Consider the following 20,315-nt stretch of genomic DNA (forward strand, 5'->3'; position numbering starts at 1 on the left):
TGACAACGGTCTTTACTCTAGCCCAGAGAGATGCTGGGGTTCAGAAGTTCACTTGATTGGTGGGCCGACTAGACACTTCCTCGACAGAGAAGTGCAGGGCTTTTGTGCTTCACTTTGTATAGGTTTATGATCCCAGGAAATGTCAGGTTGAAATAAGACCTGTATTTGTTCTCTATTAAAAGAGTACTATCTTCTGTCTTGGATGAAATGAGATATGTAGTAAATACTCATATAATATATCTAGTGAAGTGAAGAATCAATTGGTGTCAGCTAGAAAAACTGCCTTTGTTTTAAATTTTTTGAATGCTACATTGAAATCATGTTTTGTTTTGTTTTTCTGCTGTGCCCGGAGGCCTCAAATAACTGGATTTTTATTCTCACACACTTGGAAAAAGACAAATAGTACAATGGAAATTGATGTTCGTTACAGTGACTCAAAAGTACAATCAAATCTGGAATCGTTAACTTGGACAGTGGTACTAAACCCAAAGAAATGGGCCCCTGCTGTTGCATCTTGCCTTAGAAAATGACACATTAGCATTATCAATGTTGTATTGTACTTATTTTATTCAACATTTCCCATTACACCAATAAGTTAGAGCAACTTTGATGTTTTTGACCTGGAATATAGAAGACTATATACAATATGGTTTTAGTGCTAAATATTTTACTAGAGTCAATCATTTAAATTAGAAATCATAGAATTATAAATTTGAGGGCTGGAAGAACCTTGGAGGCCAGCTAGCCTAACCTTCTCATTTTACATAATGAAGAAACTAAGGTCCAAAGAGATTATTAAATAAATTGCCCAAAATCACGTAGGTGATGTGTGTCTGCAGCAATATTTGAACCAATGTCTTTCTGACTTCAAGTCCAGCACTTTGTTCATTATGTCATGCTGCCTCTGGAATCCATGCATGGCATCTATAGCAACAATAAACAATATTTTCTTTATTTAAAAATACTGTAGATTATTAGAGAGATATTAAACTTAGATGAGGAGTAAAAGTTCTGTGATTTGTTTTATAATGAATTTATAATTGTTATAATAAAGAGACTGAGTAGATCTAGAACTTGTCCTCCTAAATCATTTGAGACATTCTTCCTTGAGAATCTCTACCTTTCACTTATTAAAAAAAGAAAATTCATCATTTATCCCCAAGAAGCTCAGATATTCAGAACTTCTCTTTGAAATACAAACTCCCAGATTACTGTACTCTCTTGAATACTCCCTTCCAACCATCCTTTACCACATTTTTTCTCTTCATTTCTACCCTCTCCTATCCCGACAAAAATATGTGAAATCTTTACTCTTTTGCTCAATTTAAGGCCTGCCTCTATCTTATAATGGCTAGCCTTTATATAGTGATATAAGGTTTGCAAATATCTCATTTATTTAATGACAAACCTGTGAGAAAGATGCTGTTATTATCCCTATTTTGAAAATGTGATTACTGTGGCTGATGGAAAAATATTTAGTAACTTACCTAGAGTCACACAGCTAGAAATGTCTGAGGCAAGATTTGAAAACAGGTCTTCCTGACTCCAAATTTGGCACTGTATCCCCTATACAGCCTCCTGCCACCTAGCTATCTTGTGCCAATCATTTTTGATACCTCTTACCATGGCAAAATATTGACAAGACATTTAGAGGCATCCTATTTTCTATTTTGACACAGGCTACTCTATAACAGTTTCAAGCATGTATAGGCAGGATGTTTTCAAAGACTTTGCTCTTGAGTCACTTTCCCTTCAATCTAACTCACCATCATTAACTAAATATTGAGGCAGTTTTGACTTCAACCAGATCATGTTTTGATTCAGACTGAAACAGAAGATAACAAGATGTCCCAGGGTTCCAAGTGGCTTCCAATAAGATTTATACCTGCTGGTATGTGTGCCAACCCTTCCTGCACATTGAGATCACACTATCCCCAAAAGTCATAACAAATGAAACCAGAAGAATAATGAAGAAAAATGACAGCTTGTGGAAAGGGAATAAACAGTGTATGCCTCTGGTAAATAACTCCCTGCAGAACTCTTAGAAAAGACTTACCGATTAATTGAATCAATCCATCATTCTTTTTGGTGGCAGCATTTTCAATTTGCAAACTTTTGTTTTATTCCTTCATCATAATAGCTTCAAATTTGTAGCAGAGTAAAATGTAGATTTGTTGAGGGGTAATGTTTATTTTTGTTGTTGTCCTTAGATTATCAAATTGTCCCTATCCTATTCTCCTGATATAGGAGAGATTCATATTAATTTCAATAGCTAGGTGAGACATACAAGCTTGTGAATTATAACATGAGCCTCTTTTTCCTGAATTCAGAATTCCTTCTGAAATGAACTTTCCACACACTTCAATATCTGGAAATAATTTGCTGCTCAAATGTAAATGGTATCAGTTTTGAAACATAAACTGTGGCATATAAAGATGATTTGTTATTTCTGAGTAGGCATGTACCGTTCTAATTCCTAATGGGTTCTATATCTACCGTTTTAGTTTTTTACATTATGGACATCATGCTTAGTCCACTAAGGAAGTAGAACTTTCATGCCTAATCATACAGCCTTGATTTTCCAGGATTGATAAAATTCCAAGAAAAAAAAACTTTCAATGAAGCTTTGTTTTTTTTTAAAAAAAGTTATTCTTTGACAACTTATATTGTTGAGCCCTCTTTTGGTTTTAGAAAGTATGTTCACCATAAGGATGGAGAGGAGGGAGAGGAGTGGTAGCTTAGTTTCTATTACAGTGGATCCATGTAGATACTTTCATATTTTCAATTGGTATTGTTATGATGATAATAACAGATAGTTTGGAGAAGCAGATAAATGTGTCAGGGCCAAATAGAGCTTTAAGTCAAGAGCCAGAGATTGACAAGCTTCAGTGAGGAAAGGAGGGGGCTAAACACTCCTGGCTCTCAAACCCCTCCCCCTCTAACTGCTTCTGCTTCAGTTGGTAATGAAGATAGGAATAAGATTCTTCTGGTAAGTTTCAATTATGGCTGAAACCCCAATTGATGTTCCTTTTCTTAAATGTATATTCCTCACAGGTCAGTATGATGAGTATATAGAAATTAGTTATCTAACAGTTGAGGACAGAGATCTTCTTAAACTGGCAGCCAACAGGATTCAAACTAAATGTACAGACTGAGTTGTGAGTATCTTCCCAAATAATTATCAGGCACAGATTTGAAGGTAAAGGTTATATTAAGTAATAACAAAGAAAACTAGAAAGGGTAAATGAGGGTTTTAGGATAATGAGAAGAAACCCTGAACTGCTAAGTAGATGCTGCCCTTCCCCCTCCTCACAAGAGGGGATGAAGCACTTAACTGAAACTGGCTCTCTTGCTATTGATAAATATCTTACTCTCTAATCACTAAGTAATTATATAATTATATTAATGAAGAATAGTAATAACAAACAGGCTAACCCTATGAGTAGAAACCACTGGCTTATGCTACAATGGCCACCTCAGGAGAAACCCCAAGTCAGGAGTAGCAAGCAGAGTGTCTGCTCACATCCACTCCCACAAATTAACTGTCTCCAACCCTTCTCAACTGCCCCTCACCCAAAGTTCTCCAAGGGGATCCCCTGGAATTCTGGGTGAGGCTATCCCTGTACCTTTGCAGGGATTCCATGCTTTGCATCTGCACACAACAGTAAATTCCCCCTTTTCTAGTAAGAATTTCCACTGGAAATTCTGCAGGCTGAAGATATTGTAGCATTAATTACCCTGTGTACACTAAACTTAAATGTCTTATTCCAAACCCCTTAACAGTCTTGCTATGCTATTGCTTATCTATACTATCTACCCCTATCTAAGGAGGGAAAAAGGAAAGTATAATCAAGGGGGGAAAAGCAGGTTTTGGAATAACATACAAGCATCATAATACATGCAACAAATTATCACAAAAAGAAATTCCAAAACTGCAACAATTATAAGTTGCAAGCACTATCCCTATAGCATGCAATGCAAACATCTTTGAAACACATCCAAAGCAAAAATGTAACAACCTACAGATCTTCTAAAACTTGCTCTTAACTCATAACAAAAGAAATATGGTAAAACTCTATATGCAAAATGTCATAGAACTAAGTTTCCATGTTAGTACCTTACTTAAGCTAAGTTAGTGGTATTAATGATCCTAAATTCTATATTGTTAGTATATTAATTTCATTGTTAGTCATTAATATATGTACACTATATACATATTCTTATAGACTATAGTGACTTTCCCTGACTAACTCTGTATTTCAAAGATCCCTAAAGCTATCTTTCCCTATGATGTTAGTAATTCTATTCTATGGGTTAGTAATTATAATTTAGGCTATCCACAATGCCTATTTACAGAAGGAAGTTCCCTTGATGTCTACCAAATCAAAAAACAAACAATGGATCTTTTGATATGTTAGAGATCCTAGGATTTCCTTCCCTTACATATAATACATATGTACATATAATACATATATACAGAAGAGACTCTCATTTATCTACATGAGGTCTATATCAAAAAGGTGAACAATCAGTTTGTGTTGTGTCCAATGAACTAAAGTGTGCTGATGTATGCACATACTTACCCTTACTGCAAGGAACTTCTGGCCCACTGGAGAACTATAATCCTCCTTGTTAGCCATATGTAGTGTGGCACGTAACTACCATGTGATGTCTCATATGTACCATGTGTGTTTATACATGATATTGCTGCTCCACGGATTTCTTCCTTCCAGTCCTCTTCCTGCACAGTACTTAATAAAGATTACAAAACTCTTGTGATTGTCAATTCCTTGGTGCCGCCTCTGCTGTGAAGTTCTGCAGCTTCTAGCTTCTGTGTTCTTTGTTTCTTCCTCAGTACTGCATGCATACTTGTCTGCCGTCTATCGTCTTGCCTGATGGTTGACTTGTCACCTTCTTAATTAGGAACATTAGTTGTTGTGATGTAATTGTGTTAACTTTGTGTTGTTTTGTGTTGCAACAAAAATTTTTGCAGTTTTTTTTTCCTTGTTTTTTCTCTTTTAGAATTTCAAATAGTTCATTCATTCTCATCATAACCATCTGTTTGCTGTGGATCTGGCAGGGCATTCATTTCATTTTGCTCTAAGTCAGGAGGTTTTTCATGATTTTTTTAACAGGCTTTACATGAGTGATGTGGAACCACAGGTCTCTATTCTCAACTTTCACACAAGTTGGGCTAGTTAATAGCACCTGGAAAGGCCCGACCCATTTAGGGACTAGAACAGATTTTCTTGTAAAGTTCCTTATATAGACCATGTCTCCCGGTTTAAGCTGATGTAAGCTAAAGTCTAAAGGAACTCTCTGGGTTAACAATCCCAGTTTGTGCAATTCATCCAGTCTCTTCTTCAAAGTTTTTATGTATCTATACAGCTGACACTAAGCTCCAATATGTGATAAGAGAGCTGACTTCTGGGATGAATTATGCCATGGAGCATGCCCATACAGGAGTTCATACGGTGACAATCTTGTGTCACTACAGGGTTGACTTCTTAAATAAAAAAGAACAATGGGGAGTGCTTGTACCCATTTCAGATGGCTTTCAGAACACACTTTCCCAATGAGAGTTTTAAGTCTCTTATTACAGATTTCAATTTGCCCTGAGGAAAAGGGGTGATAGACTGAATGTAAACTTCTCTTTATCCCCAAGGTCTTATAAATCTCATGCAAGATGTTCTGGGAAAAGTGTGAACCATGGTCCGAATCTATTCTTGCTGGTACAGAGAAACTGGGAACTATGTCCCTCAGAAGTGTCTTCACCACAAAAGCTGCGTTGTTTTTCTTTGCAGGGAACACTTCTGGCCATCGAGTCAACCTGTCTATGATGACTAGGGCTTATTTGTAACCTTGACAATTGGGCATTGATATATAATCAATCTGTAAGCACTCAAACAGGGTATATGCCAATTGTCTGCCTCCTAGTCCCTTAATTCTGGTCACGCCCTGATTATATTGTAAGCAAACCTTGCATTTTTGGAATGTTCTAATTGCACAAGTGGATATACCAGGAGCCGTCCAGTGCCTTCGAATACCATCTACTAAGGATTGGGTCCCATAATGGCCTTTGGCATGCAATGCATTACATAGGGTATTATACAAAGATCTTGGGAGAATGGGTTTGTCCTCACTAGAAAACCATACACCTCTCACTAATTTGGCCCCTAGATTTTCTACCCAGTGCTTCACTTCCCTCGGGGAGTATGCCTGTTTTAGATCTGCTTCTTCCACCAAGGAGAAATTCAGCACATGGACTGGGCCGAACCAGGCACCAAATTTTGCGGTTACATCTGCCCTCCTGTTTCCTAATGAGACTTCATCCATACCCTTTTGATGTAACCTGCAATGCATTACTGCCACTTCCTTAGGTAACTGGACAGCTTTCAGGAGTTGGTTTATAAGGCTCCCATAGGCTATCTCCTTCCCACCAGCTGTTATATATATATATATGTATATATATGTATATATATACATATATATATATACCCGATATTTCCAGATTTGGCCTGTACAATGTACTACATTAAATGCATATTTACTATCAGTCCAAATGTTCAACCTTTGACCCTGGCCAATTTCTAAAGCTCTGGTGAGACTCAGGATTTCAGCCCCTTGAGCACTCATGGACTTAGGTAGAGCTGCATACCATAAAGTCTCATCTTGAGTTACTACAGCCGCGCCTGTATATTGTTCTCCATCTACCACAAATGCAGAACCATCGGTAAACAAAGTGAGATCGGGAGAGACCAAAGGAATATCAGTCAGGTCATCTCTCGTCTTTTGAATCATGTCCAAGGTTTCTGCACAGCTATGGATGGGTTCCCCTTCTAATGGTAAGTCTGGCATTAATGTAGCTGGGTTGATCTCCTTACAATGATGGAAAGTTAGGTTCTCATTGCCCAGCAACACAATTTGATAATGAGATAAGCGCTGGGAAGTAAACCCTTGCAGGTTGCTGTTTTTCAAGATGGTATCTATTTGATGAGGGGAGTACAACATAATCCTGCATCCCAAAACCAGGTCTGAAGATTTTTTAACCATTAGGGCTGCAGCTGCAATTGCTCTCATACAAGGTGGCATCCCCCTAGCCACAACATCTAACTGGGAACTATAATAGGCTGTTGGTCTGAACTGATCCCCAAGAGTTTGCATCAACACTGCACTGGCTATCCCCTTGTCCTCATGCACAAACAGGTGAAACGGTTTTGCATGGTCAGGGATTCCAAGTGCAGGACTGGTCAACACCGCTGTTTTCAGTTTTTCTATAGCATGCTTGTGCTCCCGTGTCAGTTTTAAAGGTTCTGAGACAGTGTTCCTAGTCAAGTCTGTTAGAGGTTTTGAGATCAGACTATAACCAGGTATCCACTGCCTACAGTAACCCGTGATACCTAATATTGCACGGATCTGCTTCTTGGTCTTAGGCATGCACAGCTTCTGTATATGTGCAACTCTCTTTTGGGAAATCCGTCTCGTACCCTTTTCCAACAGGAAGCCGAGGTATTCTACGCATGGTAACACCCACTGAATCTTACTTTTGGAAATTTTGGGTCCCCTTTTGCATAGCTCTTGCAACAGATATTTGCTGTCCCTTTGATAGATTCGAGCACTTGGTGACATTAGCAAAAAGTCATCCACATAATGTACTAGCTTGCTCTCAGTGAATATGATGGTTTCAAGATCTCTTTGCAGGATTTGACAAAAGATATTCACACTTTCTGTGAATCCCTGTGGAATTCGCGTCCAGCAGAGTTGTTTTCCCTCCCAGGTAAATGCAAAAATCTTCTGACTGGACTCATGCAGAGGTTCAGTAAAATATGCACAGCACAGGTCCACGACCGTGAACCAGGCCGCATTACTTGGAATCTCGGCGATGATATTTGCCGGGCTAGGTACCACTGCATGTCCCTTCTTAACAAAATTATTCACTGCTCTTAGATCCTGCACAAAACGCCATTGTGTCTTGCCATTTGGATCTTTCTTTGGCTTCTTAATGGGTAAAATAGGTGTGTTGTACTCGGATATAGTGTAGACCAAAATGCCTTGTTCCAGGAGACTTTGGATAATGGGTCTGATATCATCTGTGGCCTCTTTGCTCAACTTATACTGAGGGATTCTAGGTAGAGTACCCTTTTTCACCTCGATGTTAACTGGGGTGGCAGATTTTAAAATTCCCACATCGGTTGAATGCTTAGCCCAAACCTCCTCTGGGATGTCTTCCGGTATTTCAAAGATACTCCCTATGTGTTGTTCCTCCTCATCACCCTCCACTTGCCCTAGGAATAGCAAGGGATGGTGTTTGAGTGACTGTTTGGGTAAGTGTAGGAATATCTGTCCTGACCTATCACACTGGATAGTGGCACCTAATTTACAAAGAACATCCCTCCCCATGAGATTGGACACATTTCTGGTCACATTCAGGATTCATTTCAATAAAGGGCACCCTATAATTTAATAATGAAATTCCCACAATGTGCACAAGTAGACAAAACTTACTGTACTATAACTTGTCACCCTGATTATATGATAAAAGTTCAAAAGTGATTTTTTCAGGACAAATATTGGCTTTTTTAATGGCTGCTAGCCTTCATGTTATTGTTATTTGTGTATATATAATAATCAATAGAACATTTCACATGAGCGAAATTTATTCATTAAATAAACTTTGCTGTGTTTCTCAAACAGAGATGATAGAGCATAATGGATATAGGCTAGCTTTGATTGAATTAGACTGGTTAGGATTAAGGTCCTACCTCTCAGAAATAGGCAAGTTCTTTAAACTCTCAATGTTCTTTGTAAGCCTATAAATGATCAATTTTTATTATTATCATATTAAAAAATTTAAATAAATAGCAGTCTACAAAAGGCAACATAGTATACTAAAAAAGGATAGATTCAGAATAACAAATGTGTGTGAAATCCATTTTAAACATACATTGTAGCATGGAAAGATGAGTTTTATTGTTGTTGGTATGCACAGTGCTCAAACAACTCTCCAAGATTATAACTTTCAGAGGAGTTACTAACCTAGATTCATAGAGGAAATCTCCACATGGGGAGTATATTAGGAGGGTTGGGACTTTCCTGAATACAAGAGATAATTAGACATTTCTTTCCTGTTTTGTTTTGTTTTGTTTTGTTTTACAGATTAATTCAAAGTTTAATACACATAAACTATTACTGGTGAATACCAAGGGAAAATATCAAAATTTGTGATTGCTGACGTATGCCACTAGGAATTTTATTTTTGTTACAAATTATATAGTAACGGTGTTGTCACTATGCACGAGCTACGCTGCAGAAAGAGCAATTGCATTAAATCTTAGTTCTTCTGGGTCACGTTCCATGAACTTCTTGCAAACTTCTATGGCATCCTCTAATAAAGTATCATCACTAGTTTTTCCATGGTTAATTGGAAATGGCTTGCGTCCATCTAATTCATAGAGATGCCCATCTACATGAACTAATGCAATAAAATGCAGATCTACTTTTTCATCTATACTTGGTGCCTCTGTCTGACCTTCATGGGCACTCAATTCATGAGTAACTTGAATAGCTTCATATTTTTCTAGGTATCTGGCTCTTTCTTCAGGACTCATACTTAAGGAATCTTCCAAGAATTTTTTCAATGTTGATCCAGATTCGAAATTCATTTTGTCTTTGTTGTTAGCAATGGCATGGATCAGCCCAATTGTTCCACAGTCATTACTGATGGTTTGCTTCATGAAATATACTGATTCTGTGATGTCTTGTCCTTCTGATTTTATTTTTTCTTCCTCTTCTATTCTGAATACTTCATACTTTTCTGTAATTGGAAAAAGAAGCAATATCGCACAAACTGGCCGTGGCACCATGCTAAGGAGTTCAGGTTCCATACCATATACATCAACAAACTGCCAGTTGGGGTGCAGACCTAATTGTTTAAGAAACCGGTTGGTGACCTCGGGATTGGCCTCCAGAGGCAGCCAGCGGTGACTCTCCATGGCCGGCTTGTTAGGGTTTCGGATCCGTTTCCCGACTCTGCCTCTGACAGCCACAGGCCTGTTTTGTTTTTGGTTTTTTTTGGTTGTTTTTTTTTTTTTTGGCCACCATTTGGCCATAAATGCTTTTTAATTCAGTGCTTTTGTATTGTCAGTGGCCATAATAGATGAAAAATTAAAGTTAAGCCCCACCCAAAATGTACATATCTGAAGCCAAATTTATTGGAATGAAGTAAGGGTTGCAGTTAGTCGCCCTCATTCTCACAATGATGTACAAGAACACAGCTGTTGATTGAGTAATTAGCCTCCAAATGGAGGCATGTTTCAGTCAGACCTATGAAACAGGGGAAGGAAATAAAGGAATTCATCTAATTTGATGCATTTACAAATTAAAATCTCTCTAAATTCCTCTATGACTGTGATCAAGTTTTAGAAAGCAAGGCTTCTTGAGACAATAAAGGTTTGGAAGAAAAATGGAAGGGGCAGGCAATTAATTAATTATTCCTTATTAAGTGTATGTTGCCAACTCTACCCATCCCTAAGGACAGGAATCTATACTCTCTCAAAAAGAGTGACATCTTCCCAGGGGAAAGTTTACTTTGCAAAGGTGGAAACAATTAGAACAGGTCCCTAAGGTGTTTCTACCTTCCCCGCTATGTGTAATGATGTTTCCTCCTTCCCACCATTGTGAAAGAAACCTCTATTAAAATCAAATGTCTCCCTCAGCTCTCTTTTTTCCTTCTTGAATAGTACGTTTCAGAATTAAATGTCAGCCAGACAAGCAAAAAGAAAGGTGACCTGACTTCTTAAACAAACTGATTTAAATGCACTGGCTGGGAATTCTCTTTCTGCACGTTGTTAATAACAATGATTTTTTTTTTAAGGTAATGCGTATCTGCATGTGAAACTGAATGCTGAAAATAATGACACAGACCATCTGTAGTATCTTTGGGGTTTTCATACTGTATTTTCAGAAGGTCTAAGAAATAGGAATCATGCAGCCATAGTCATGCACAAAAGCACAACTGAACAATCTGTTGCCTAAAGTCTTGTAACCAGCAGCTTGGAAAGAGGGAAGACAGGTGTGGGACACAATTGGTCATCTCCTTTGGCATAAGGTATGTTTATTGAGGCTCAGAGATCAGGAGCTAGAATTTTTCTCAATTAACGTTATATCATATCTTTTATGATACTAGAAGTTCGCAAAGGAGTTAAAACTTTGAACGAATTACTTCAATAAATAAAACATTTTCTCCAAAAATTAGATTTGCAAGATTTCAGATTTGAAAGGCATAAAGACATAGAAAATTTCTTTCTCCTTTTCAGCTGCATATTAAGAAATACTATAAGGAAGCAGCTAGGTGACTAAAGAGCCAGGCCTCCAAATGGGAGATTCTGGGTTCAGATCTGGCCTCAGACTATTCCTAGCTGTGTGACCCCTTGGCAAGTCACCTTCTTATACCCAAATTTTAATACCCAGATTCAGTCATGGCAGGAAGAATTACACTGACACTGCAATGTGGAAGAAGAGGCCCATATATTTTCTAGCAGAGAAGCTAGGGTCAGTGGCAGAGAGGAAGATTAGCCCATCTGACCCCCAGGCTTCTGTAGCCTGGGGTTTATATAGAAATGTTTGGGGAAGGGGGTTGGTGCATACATAATTATCAAGGTGGTGTCAGGGACAGGTGGTCAGGAAGCATCTGGGGAGGGGGGTTTCAGAATCTGGGGGTCAGGAAGCACCTGGCCAAACATTCATTAAAGGGGTAAATATTCGTCAGGGTAATAAACATTCCCAAGGAGGTAAATATTCATCAGGGTAATAAACTTTCCCAAGGAGGTGTTAAGATAGCTTCAGCTGGGAAACATTTTTAGGTTTGTCATAGGGGGAAGGTAAGGGAGCAGAAAATATTTGGGGCTGGAGTTTTGATTTTTAGGCTCATCAACCTGGCTTCCATTACTTAGCCCTTTCCTCTTTTCTGCCTTACAAACAAAACACAATATTAATTCTAAAATGGAAGGTAAGTGATAAAGTTCTAATTTGGAGAAAGTATCAAAAAGTGACAGAGCCACCCATATTCACACATCATGATTTAAAAGTATGCATTCCAAGGTTTTGACACAAGATCAAATGCTACATCTTAGCTGTACCCCTCTGCCACCATTTCCTGTGTGTCAAAAAAGCATTTATTGGCTCTTATTCTTTCTAGACTTTTCCATCCCTTTGATCTGCTCACCAGCAACAAATACTCTGTACTCCTATAGGTTCACTGAAACTTTGGGTACAGATTGAGTTATCAAAACAGTTCAATGCCATGATAACTAACTGGGAGGGAGGGAAGAGGGAAGGGAGGAAGGAAGGAGGGAAAGAGGGAAGGAAGGAAGGAAGGAAGGAAGGAAGGAAGGAAGGAAGGAAGGAAGGAAGGAAGGAAGGAAGGAAGGAAAGAATAGGACTGATTCACATATGAAATTATGAATTCTCCTTCTAGACCTCATGGATTTTCTGAATTATAATAAAATGGCAAGTGACTTGTGGAAAAGCTATAAGATCATCACCAGTCATTCCCTAGATGCAGGATGACCTCTAAACTGTCCTAAAAAGATAAGAATATATTCTATGACCATCAGATGTCCTTGGTTATCTAAAGCATAACACGCTTGATGTCAAAAATATCTTCTCTGTGTCTCTTTGAAATCTATCAACTGACCATTTAAGCCTGTTCCTTCTCCACCTCTGGGTGAGTTGAGAAAAGTGAGTTGCCTTTGGGGAATAATGAAGCATCCAACCAAATTTTCTATACTCAGATGCCCCATAAATAGTTTTTTCCTCATTTTAAATAAAATGTTTTTGGAAGATGATTATATTATTGGGTAGGGGGAATGCAGAAATTGTGTACAGTTTCTCAAACAAGAAAAAAGATATTATATTTCCCCACTCCAGGCATATTCATGGACTGTCCCTCCATACCTGGAATCTACTTTCTCTTCATTTCCTCCTCTTGTTTTCCCTGGCTTTCTTCAAGTCCCAGTTAAAATCTCACCTTCCACAGAAACTTTTTCTTAATCTCCCTTAATCCTAATGCCTTCCCTCTCTTTATTATTTCCAATTTATCCCATACATACCCAGTTTGTTGACTTTTGAATTGTTTGAATGAGTTCTACTAAATCATTCAAACAATGAGTTGTTTAAATTCATCTCCTTTATTAGAATGTAAACTCCTAGGCTGGGAATTGTCTTTTTTAATCCCCTGTACTTAGCAAATAATAGGCATTTAATAAGTGTTTATTGACTGGCTGATTTAATAAATCTACACAGAAGACTAGCTGTAGGAGAACTGGCGAACTAAATCAGGATTTTAGTTCTACCCCTGCCTCTTTCAAACTGTAGATCTTCAGGCTGCCATTAACATCTATAGGAATTCTGTTTGTCTTCTGGTCTCCTCCAAACAAATGGAAAATAATAGAAGCTCCTACTTCTAAGGAAAAAAGCCTCAGGACTTCATGCTTGGATGTTCCAAGAGTAGAGACTTTCTTCACAACAGGGTTCTCTCAGTTGTGCTTCTAACTCTAGGGATTTGGCTGCTATGACTCACCTGCCCTCTCACCTTGGAACTTCCCTCTATGGCTATATCTTTCTCTCCCTGCAATATCTCTCCCTCACACTGGCTCCCATGTCACACTAATGAGTTTTGTTTGTTGTTTTTCAGTTATGTTCAACCCTTCATGACTCTATGGACCATAGCATTCCAGGCCCTTCTACCCTCTACTATCTCTCAAAGTCAAAGTTAATGTTTGTTCTTTCCATGACACTATCTATCCAACTTTTCCTCTATCATCCCCTTCTCTCTTCCCTTCAGTTTTTTCCAATATCAAAGTCTTTACATTGAGTTGCTTTCTCATTATGTGGTCAGAGTATTTAAGCTTTAGCTTCATAATTTGACTTGAATCCATTTCTTAAAGTGTTGACTGACTTAATCTCCTTATTGGCCAAGGGATTCTCAAAAGTCTTCTCCAGCACCAAAATTAAAAAGGGTCAATTATATGGTGCCAAGCATTCTTTATAGTCCAACATCCATGACTATACATTACTACTAGAAAAAAAACCATATCTTTGATTATTCACACGCTTTTTGGCAAGGTGATGTCTCTGCTTTTTAGTATGCTGTCGAGATTTGTCATAGCTTGACTTACTAGGAGCAAGCATCTTTTAATTTCATGACTTCAGTCCCTGTGATCTTTGAGCCCAAAAATATAAAATCTGACACTACTTCCATTTCTTCTCCCTCTATTTGCCAGAAAGTGATGGGACCAGTTGCCAAGATCTTAGATTTTTTATGTTTAGCTTCAAACCAGCTTTTATACTTTCCTCATCAAGAATTCCTTGGCCATCATCAAGAGATTTTTAAATGTTTCTTCACTTTCTGCCATCAGAGTGGTATAGTCTGCATATCTGAGATTACTAATTATTGATATTTCTCTCAGAAACCTTAATTCCAGTTTTCATTCATTTATGGTTGGCTCTTCTCAACCCCATTTTGGAAGTTTTCTTGACAAAGATGCTGATGTGGTTTGCATTTTCTTCTCCACCTCATTTTACAGATGAGGAACTGTGGCAAAAGGATTGCAACAGAGTCATACAACTAATAAATGTCTGAGGCAAAATTCGAACTCATGAAGAAGCCTTCCTGATTCCAAACCCAGTGCAATATCTACTCTGCCACCAGCTACTCATAATAAGTTTGTTTAGCTTCTCCTGTTTTAGGAATAGGCCCAGCCTAGGCTTGCTTCATTCTCATCCCAAGTTTATTTCCAACTCAACAGACTTTACCACCATATCCCACCATGACTTCAACACACACACACACACACACACACACACACACACACGCACACACACACATGCACACACACACGCACACGCACACACACACACACACACTTCAGCTCCCTTTTATGTATTGTCTTCCCTATTTGAATATGAGATCTTTGAGAGAAGGAACTATCTTTTTGCTTGTATTTGTATTTTCACATTTAGCACATTTCCTGATACTTAGTAAATTCTTAATAAATTCTTGTTGCCTGAGTATAATGCTATTGAGCTCCTTTAAAAATTGACCTTCCAGAAGCCAATGGTAAATGCCCTGTTAACCAATACTTCTCCTGTCCTGTGTCTTGTCAATTCCTTTTTCTTGTTCTAATTACTGTTTCAAATTTGCTGATGTTCAGATTTCAGATCAGCCAGGGCAAAAGCATACCAAAAAAAAAAGATCCCTACAGTACTCTACTATCTCTACCAACTGACATCACACTCAGATGTCACTTCAAACCAATTTTGTTTTTTTATTGTAGAGTTACTAAAATGAAAGAAGTCTTTCAATATAATTTATCTAGACTGACAGTGTAGTTCATGTTGTTTTTGTAGTCAGAATGAAGATCCAAAGTAAGTGATAATAAAATTAGGTGGTTTAAAAACTTGTTGAACCCAAAGGATAGAAATGATTTCATTTCAGTTTGGAAAGACTTCCAGCGAAGTGCCTAAAGGTTCAGTACTTACTTGGGTGTTTACTCTTATCAGCAAGGCATAAAGGCATAGATCATATACTTTTCAAAATTTTTAAAAGGTACAAGACCATCCCAAGTGACTATTTTTTTTTATTCAGTGCAGATCTTCATTTCATTTCTTTTATATTAAGACTTCTTGATCAGAGAAGATACTTGGCTTGGAGTTTAATTCCCATACATTTTCTAGAACTTAAATGAAGTCAAAAATTTCTTTAGGGCTGAGATTTCCTATTAAAATGTCACTATAATGTAGTAGTTAACTTCTGCCTATCTCAGATTCCTCAACCATAAAATAGGAATAATCATAGCACCTACCTGCCAAGATAGAGCAGTGTTTAGAATACTGGGAATGGAGTTAGGAAGTCTTATCTTCATAAAATCAAATCTGGTCTCAGATACTTCAGTCTGCTTCAGTTTCTTGTCTGAAAAATAAGATAGGTATGGAAAGGGCAAACCACTCCAGATAATTTTCTTTTCTTTTTTTTTTTTTTAAACCCTTACCTTCCATCTTGGAGTCAATACTGTGTATTGGCTCCAAGGCAGAAGAGTGCTAAGGGCGAGGCAATGGGGGTTAAGTAACTTGCCCAGGGTCACACAGCTGGGAAGTGTCTGAGGTCGGATTTGAACCCAGGACCTCTGGTCTCTAGGCTTGACTCTCAATCTACTGAGCTACCCAGCTGCCCCCTCCAAATAATTTTCAAAGAAAACCCAAAATGGAGTCATGAGGAGTCAGACATAGCTGAAAATGACTGAATAACCAAAACTGAAATAATATTTGTAAAGCACTTAGCACAATTCCTGGTATACATTAGACACTTAATACTGTTCTCTCCACCAAAAATAGATAGATAGATAGAGAGATAGATAGATAGATAGATAGATAGATAAGTAAATAAATAAATAAATAAGCAAATAAATAAATAAATAAATAAATAAATAAAGGTACAAGGCTAGAAAATATGCTTAAGGACATATGGAGGACTTCCACAAACAAGGACATTGGGCTGAATCTAATAAAACTAAATTTAAAGGCTTATACTTTGGCAAAAATAAAATATCAGTTTCATGATGTAACATGGAAAATGGCAGGGTGGAATTCCTGCAAGATACAGGGTCAAACCTCACCCATAATTCCAGGGGATCCCCCAGGAGAACTCTGGATGAGGGGACAGTTGGAAGGCAGTTAGGTTCAGTTGGTTCCTGGGGGTTGAGGCGAGGAGAGCTCTCTGCTTACTGTTCTTGGTTTTGGGTGCTTTGGAGGCCATATGGAGCAAAGGCCATTTGCAGTTTGCCTGTTTAGCTGAACTAGGCCTTTCCTGCAAAAACATTTTTGTTACCATTTAGTTATTTTAGATATTAGAAGTAATAATTATAGGCTTTGAGGGCAAGCTAGATATAAAGTCTGCCACTCCCTCCTGGGGGGAGAGGGGCAGTTTCTACCTAACAGTTCAGGGCTTCCCAGATTTTATCCAAATCCTTGAAACCCCTTCCTTTGGTTCCCCTTCCTCTTTTATCAATAAAAACCTCATCTTTTGGGAGTAGTACCTGTTTATTATTCTGGGAATACTTACATCCAACTTCAGCTAAGTTTCCTTCAGCTGTCCGGCCCATACAAGTTAGATTCGTCTGTCCTTGATAACTATAAGACATCGAGCTTCTCCTATTGTCCCTTAGTCAAACCTGTGGTGAATATAAGATGAGAAAGGGAACATCATTAGAGATTTGCCTTGCTGAGCCGTGCCAGAAGACATCAGTCCTGCCTCCATTTCCAACTGATTTCCAACTGCTTGGTGGGAGGGGTGAGAGTAAGGAGTACCTACCACTCCCTACTCACTCAAGCCTGTGGGGGGCAGGGGAGAGAGTCCTGCAGGTTTCTAGTTTCAGGCCATCTCTTCAGCTTCCCAAATATCTCTGTTAAGATCAACATAACAATGAGTACAAAATAAAAGCTACCTAGCTAAAGAGTTCATCTGAAAAAAGATAGGAGCATCTTAGAACATAAGTTCAGTGGAAGTTGACAGTGTGATGCTGCAGTCAAAAAAGCTAATGTGATAATAAATGCATTGGGAGACAGAATGTCCAGGGCAAGGAAAGTTCTAGTCCTATTGTACCTGCCTTGGTGTGACCACATACAGAGTATGTACCACATTTCAGAAAGGACAAAAATCAACTATGAAGTGTCCACTAGAGGGCAACCAGGATGATAAAAGAAGAGAGAGATCACATCAGATAGGGCTAAGTTGAAAGAACTGGGAATGTTTAGCTTAGGGAAAAGGAAATTTAGTAGCTTTAGATTGCTATCTTCAAATAAACTAAGGGCTATAATGTTGAAATTGTTCTGCTCAGCAACAGAAGACACAATTAGAAGTAAGAGGTAGAGGTTTCTAAGGGGCATCTTTTAGGCTTCATGAAAATGCAGGTTCCAAGAATTCACGGTTGGAAAAGATGTAGGACTCATCAAATATAACCCATACTCAAAAAGAATTCCCACAACCATATGCCATAAAGATGATCATCTAGCCTATGTTAAAGGATTTCTATAAAGAGGAAGCCACTATCTCCTAAGACAATCCATATCATTTTTAGAAATCTTTGATTGCTTTAAAGTTTTTTTCTCCTTACAGCAAGCTTAATATGCCTCTTTTTAACCTCTAGCCAGTGCTCCTAGTTCTACCCTGTGCTACCAAAAAAAAAAAGAAAGAAATAAGTCCAATACTTTTTTCAAATGATAATTTTCGAACTACCAGATCACTGCTATTGTTTATTCTCTCTAAGCAACCTCCCCACTGAGTTTACTCTTTTCCAGGACAGTTCTTTCAATCAATTAACATACGGCATGGACATGAGGACCTTCATCATTCTAGGTGCCTTTCCCCCACCCCAGAGATTACCTTCACTCCACAAGACCCTTAGATTGTTTTCAAATGAGCTGCTGTCTAGTAATGCCTCCTTCATTTTGTAATTATAAAGTCATTTTTTAAAAAACCCTAGAGAAAGGTTTTATGTTTATTCCAATTATATTTTATCTTACTAAATTCAGCCTAAGGAGACAGAACCAAAATGGTGGACTAAAGTCAGGGACTCAACTAAGATATCCCAAATTCCCCTCCAAACAACTTTAAAAGAACACTTTAAATAGAATTCTGGAGAGGAGGAACCATCAAAATGTTGGGCGAAATAATATTTCAGACCAGAACAACTTGGGAGGTTGGCAGGAAAGATCTAACTCAGTAAAGCAGTGATCAGACCTAGAGCCCAGCTCAAACTAAGCAGTGCAAGTTGCACCAGGGTGGCAAGAGGAGACTTTTAAACAGTTCATCAATGGCCGCAGCTTTGGAAGCTCTCAATCCAAAGATGGTGAGGGAGTTAAACTGGTCAGAGGAGACTTCGGGGGACCGTTGCTGTCACATTGTTCATATGCAATTCTGAATAAAAATTCCATAGCTAAGAGGAGCACTGGTTTACTGGTGGCTTGACTTTGACATTTTTGTTAGAGTTTGGCTATACTTAAAGTCTAGAAATATGCTAAGAAAATTAGCAAACAACAAAAAAATAACCTGACCATAGAAAAATATTATTATGACAGGAAAGAACAAAGCATAAACTGAGAAGACAACAAATTCAAAAATGACTACATGTATCTTCATAGAAAAGGATGAATTGGTCGCAGATCCAAAAAGAATTCTTAAAAGAGCTCAAAAAAGATTTTTAAAGGTCAAATAAGAGAGGAAGGAGGAAATTGGGTAAAGAAATTAGATTAATGCAAGAAAATTATAAAGAAAAATCAACAACTTGGTAAAGGAGGCACCAAAAAGAAAACTGTTGAAAACACCTTTTTAAAAATGGACCAAATAGTTGGGCAGCTGGGTAGCTCAGTGGAGTGAGAGTCAGGCCTAGAGACAGGAGGTCCTAGGTTTAAACTCGGCCTCAGCCACTTCCCAGCTGTGTGACCCTGGGCAAGTCACTTGACCCCCATTGCCCACCCTTACCACTCTTCCACCTGTGAGACAATACACCGAAGTTAAGGGTTTAAAAAAAAATGGACCAAATAGTAAAAGAGACAGAAAAAATCCACCGAAAAAGAAAACAAACCTCTTCAAAGTAAAATTGACCCAATGGAAAAGGAGGTAGAAAAATCTCACTGAATAAAATAATTCTTTACCTATTAGAATTGGGCAAGTAGAAGCTAATGACTCCATGACATGAGACAACAAGAAACAAGCAGCTCCTCTTCCACTCTTGGGAGTTCCAGAGTCCAGTTTCTAGGTGTCTATCCACATAATGCACACAACCCAGGAGGGGAGTGCACACCCCACAGTCTGATGGCCCATAGACCATCTGAGTACATGCATGAGTTACCCAGACAGTCTGAGCCCCCAAGTAGCCTGCATGGAGCTCAAGTACTACCTGGCACTTACCCAGTGTAGGCTACCAAGCTTCCAGGAATCCCAAGTCACCTACACCCTGCTCTACTCCCCAAACCTCAGCTGCTCAATTACTCAATACAAAGGAACCCTGGAGCCCTATTCCTTAGAAGCAACCAAGCACCCCACCCCCAATCAAGTACCTTCAGTTGCCCATCAATGGCCTGGGCCAACCATCAATGGCAGGAACTTTAATAAGGCCCCTATGGGAACAGAAGGAAAAGTCTCCAAAGTCACTAGTTTCCCTCCACCACCTCTAGATGATTCAGGAGGCCTCTTAGAAGGACCCCAGAGTTGATGGGCTCTCCAGAATCTTGCTTGGGCAGACCCTGGGGACTTCTAA

General features: G+C 38.5%; 1 protein-coding gene across 1 annotated transcript; it reads right to left on the reverse strand.

The window, feature by feature from the left end:
- Positions 1-9,283: 9,283 nt before the first annotated feature.
- Positions 9,284-10,013, reverse strand: LOC123245690 (ubiquitin carboxyl-terminal hydrolase isozyme L3-like). Its single transcript, XM_044674685.1, has one exon. It carries the CDS (start codon positions 9,990-9,992, stop codon positions 9,300-9,302), a length of 693 nt encoding a protein of 230 aa, XP_044530620.1. The 5' UTR covers positions 9,993-10,013; the 3' UTR covers positions 9,284-9,299.
- Positions 10,014-20,315: the final 10,302 nt, after the last annotated feature.

This window comes from Gracilinanus agilis, chromosome 4 (assembly GCF_016433145.1).
Source record: "Gracilinanus agilis isolate LMUSP501 chromosome 4, AgileGrace, whole genome shotgun sequence".
Lineage (NCBI taxonomy): Eukaryota > Metazoa > Chordata > Mammalia > Didelphimorphia > Didelphidae > Gracilinanus > Gracilinanus agilis.

What these genes read in the sequence shown, in the direction of transcription:
- LOC123245690 (XM_044674685.1), bottom strand. Translation starts at nt 9,992, where the DNA reads ATGGAGAGTCACCGCTGGCTGCCTCTGGAGGCCAATCCCGAGGTCACC.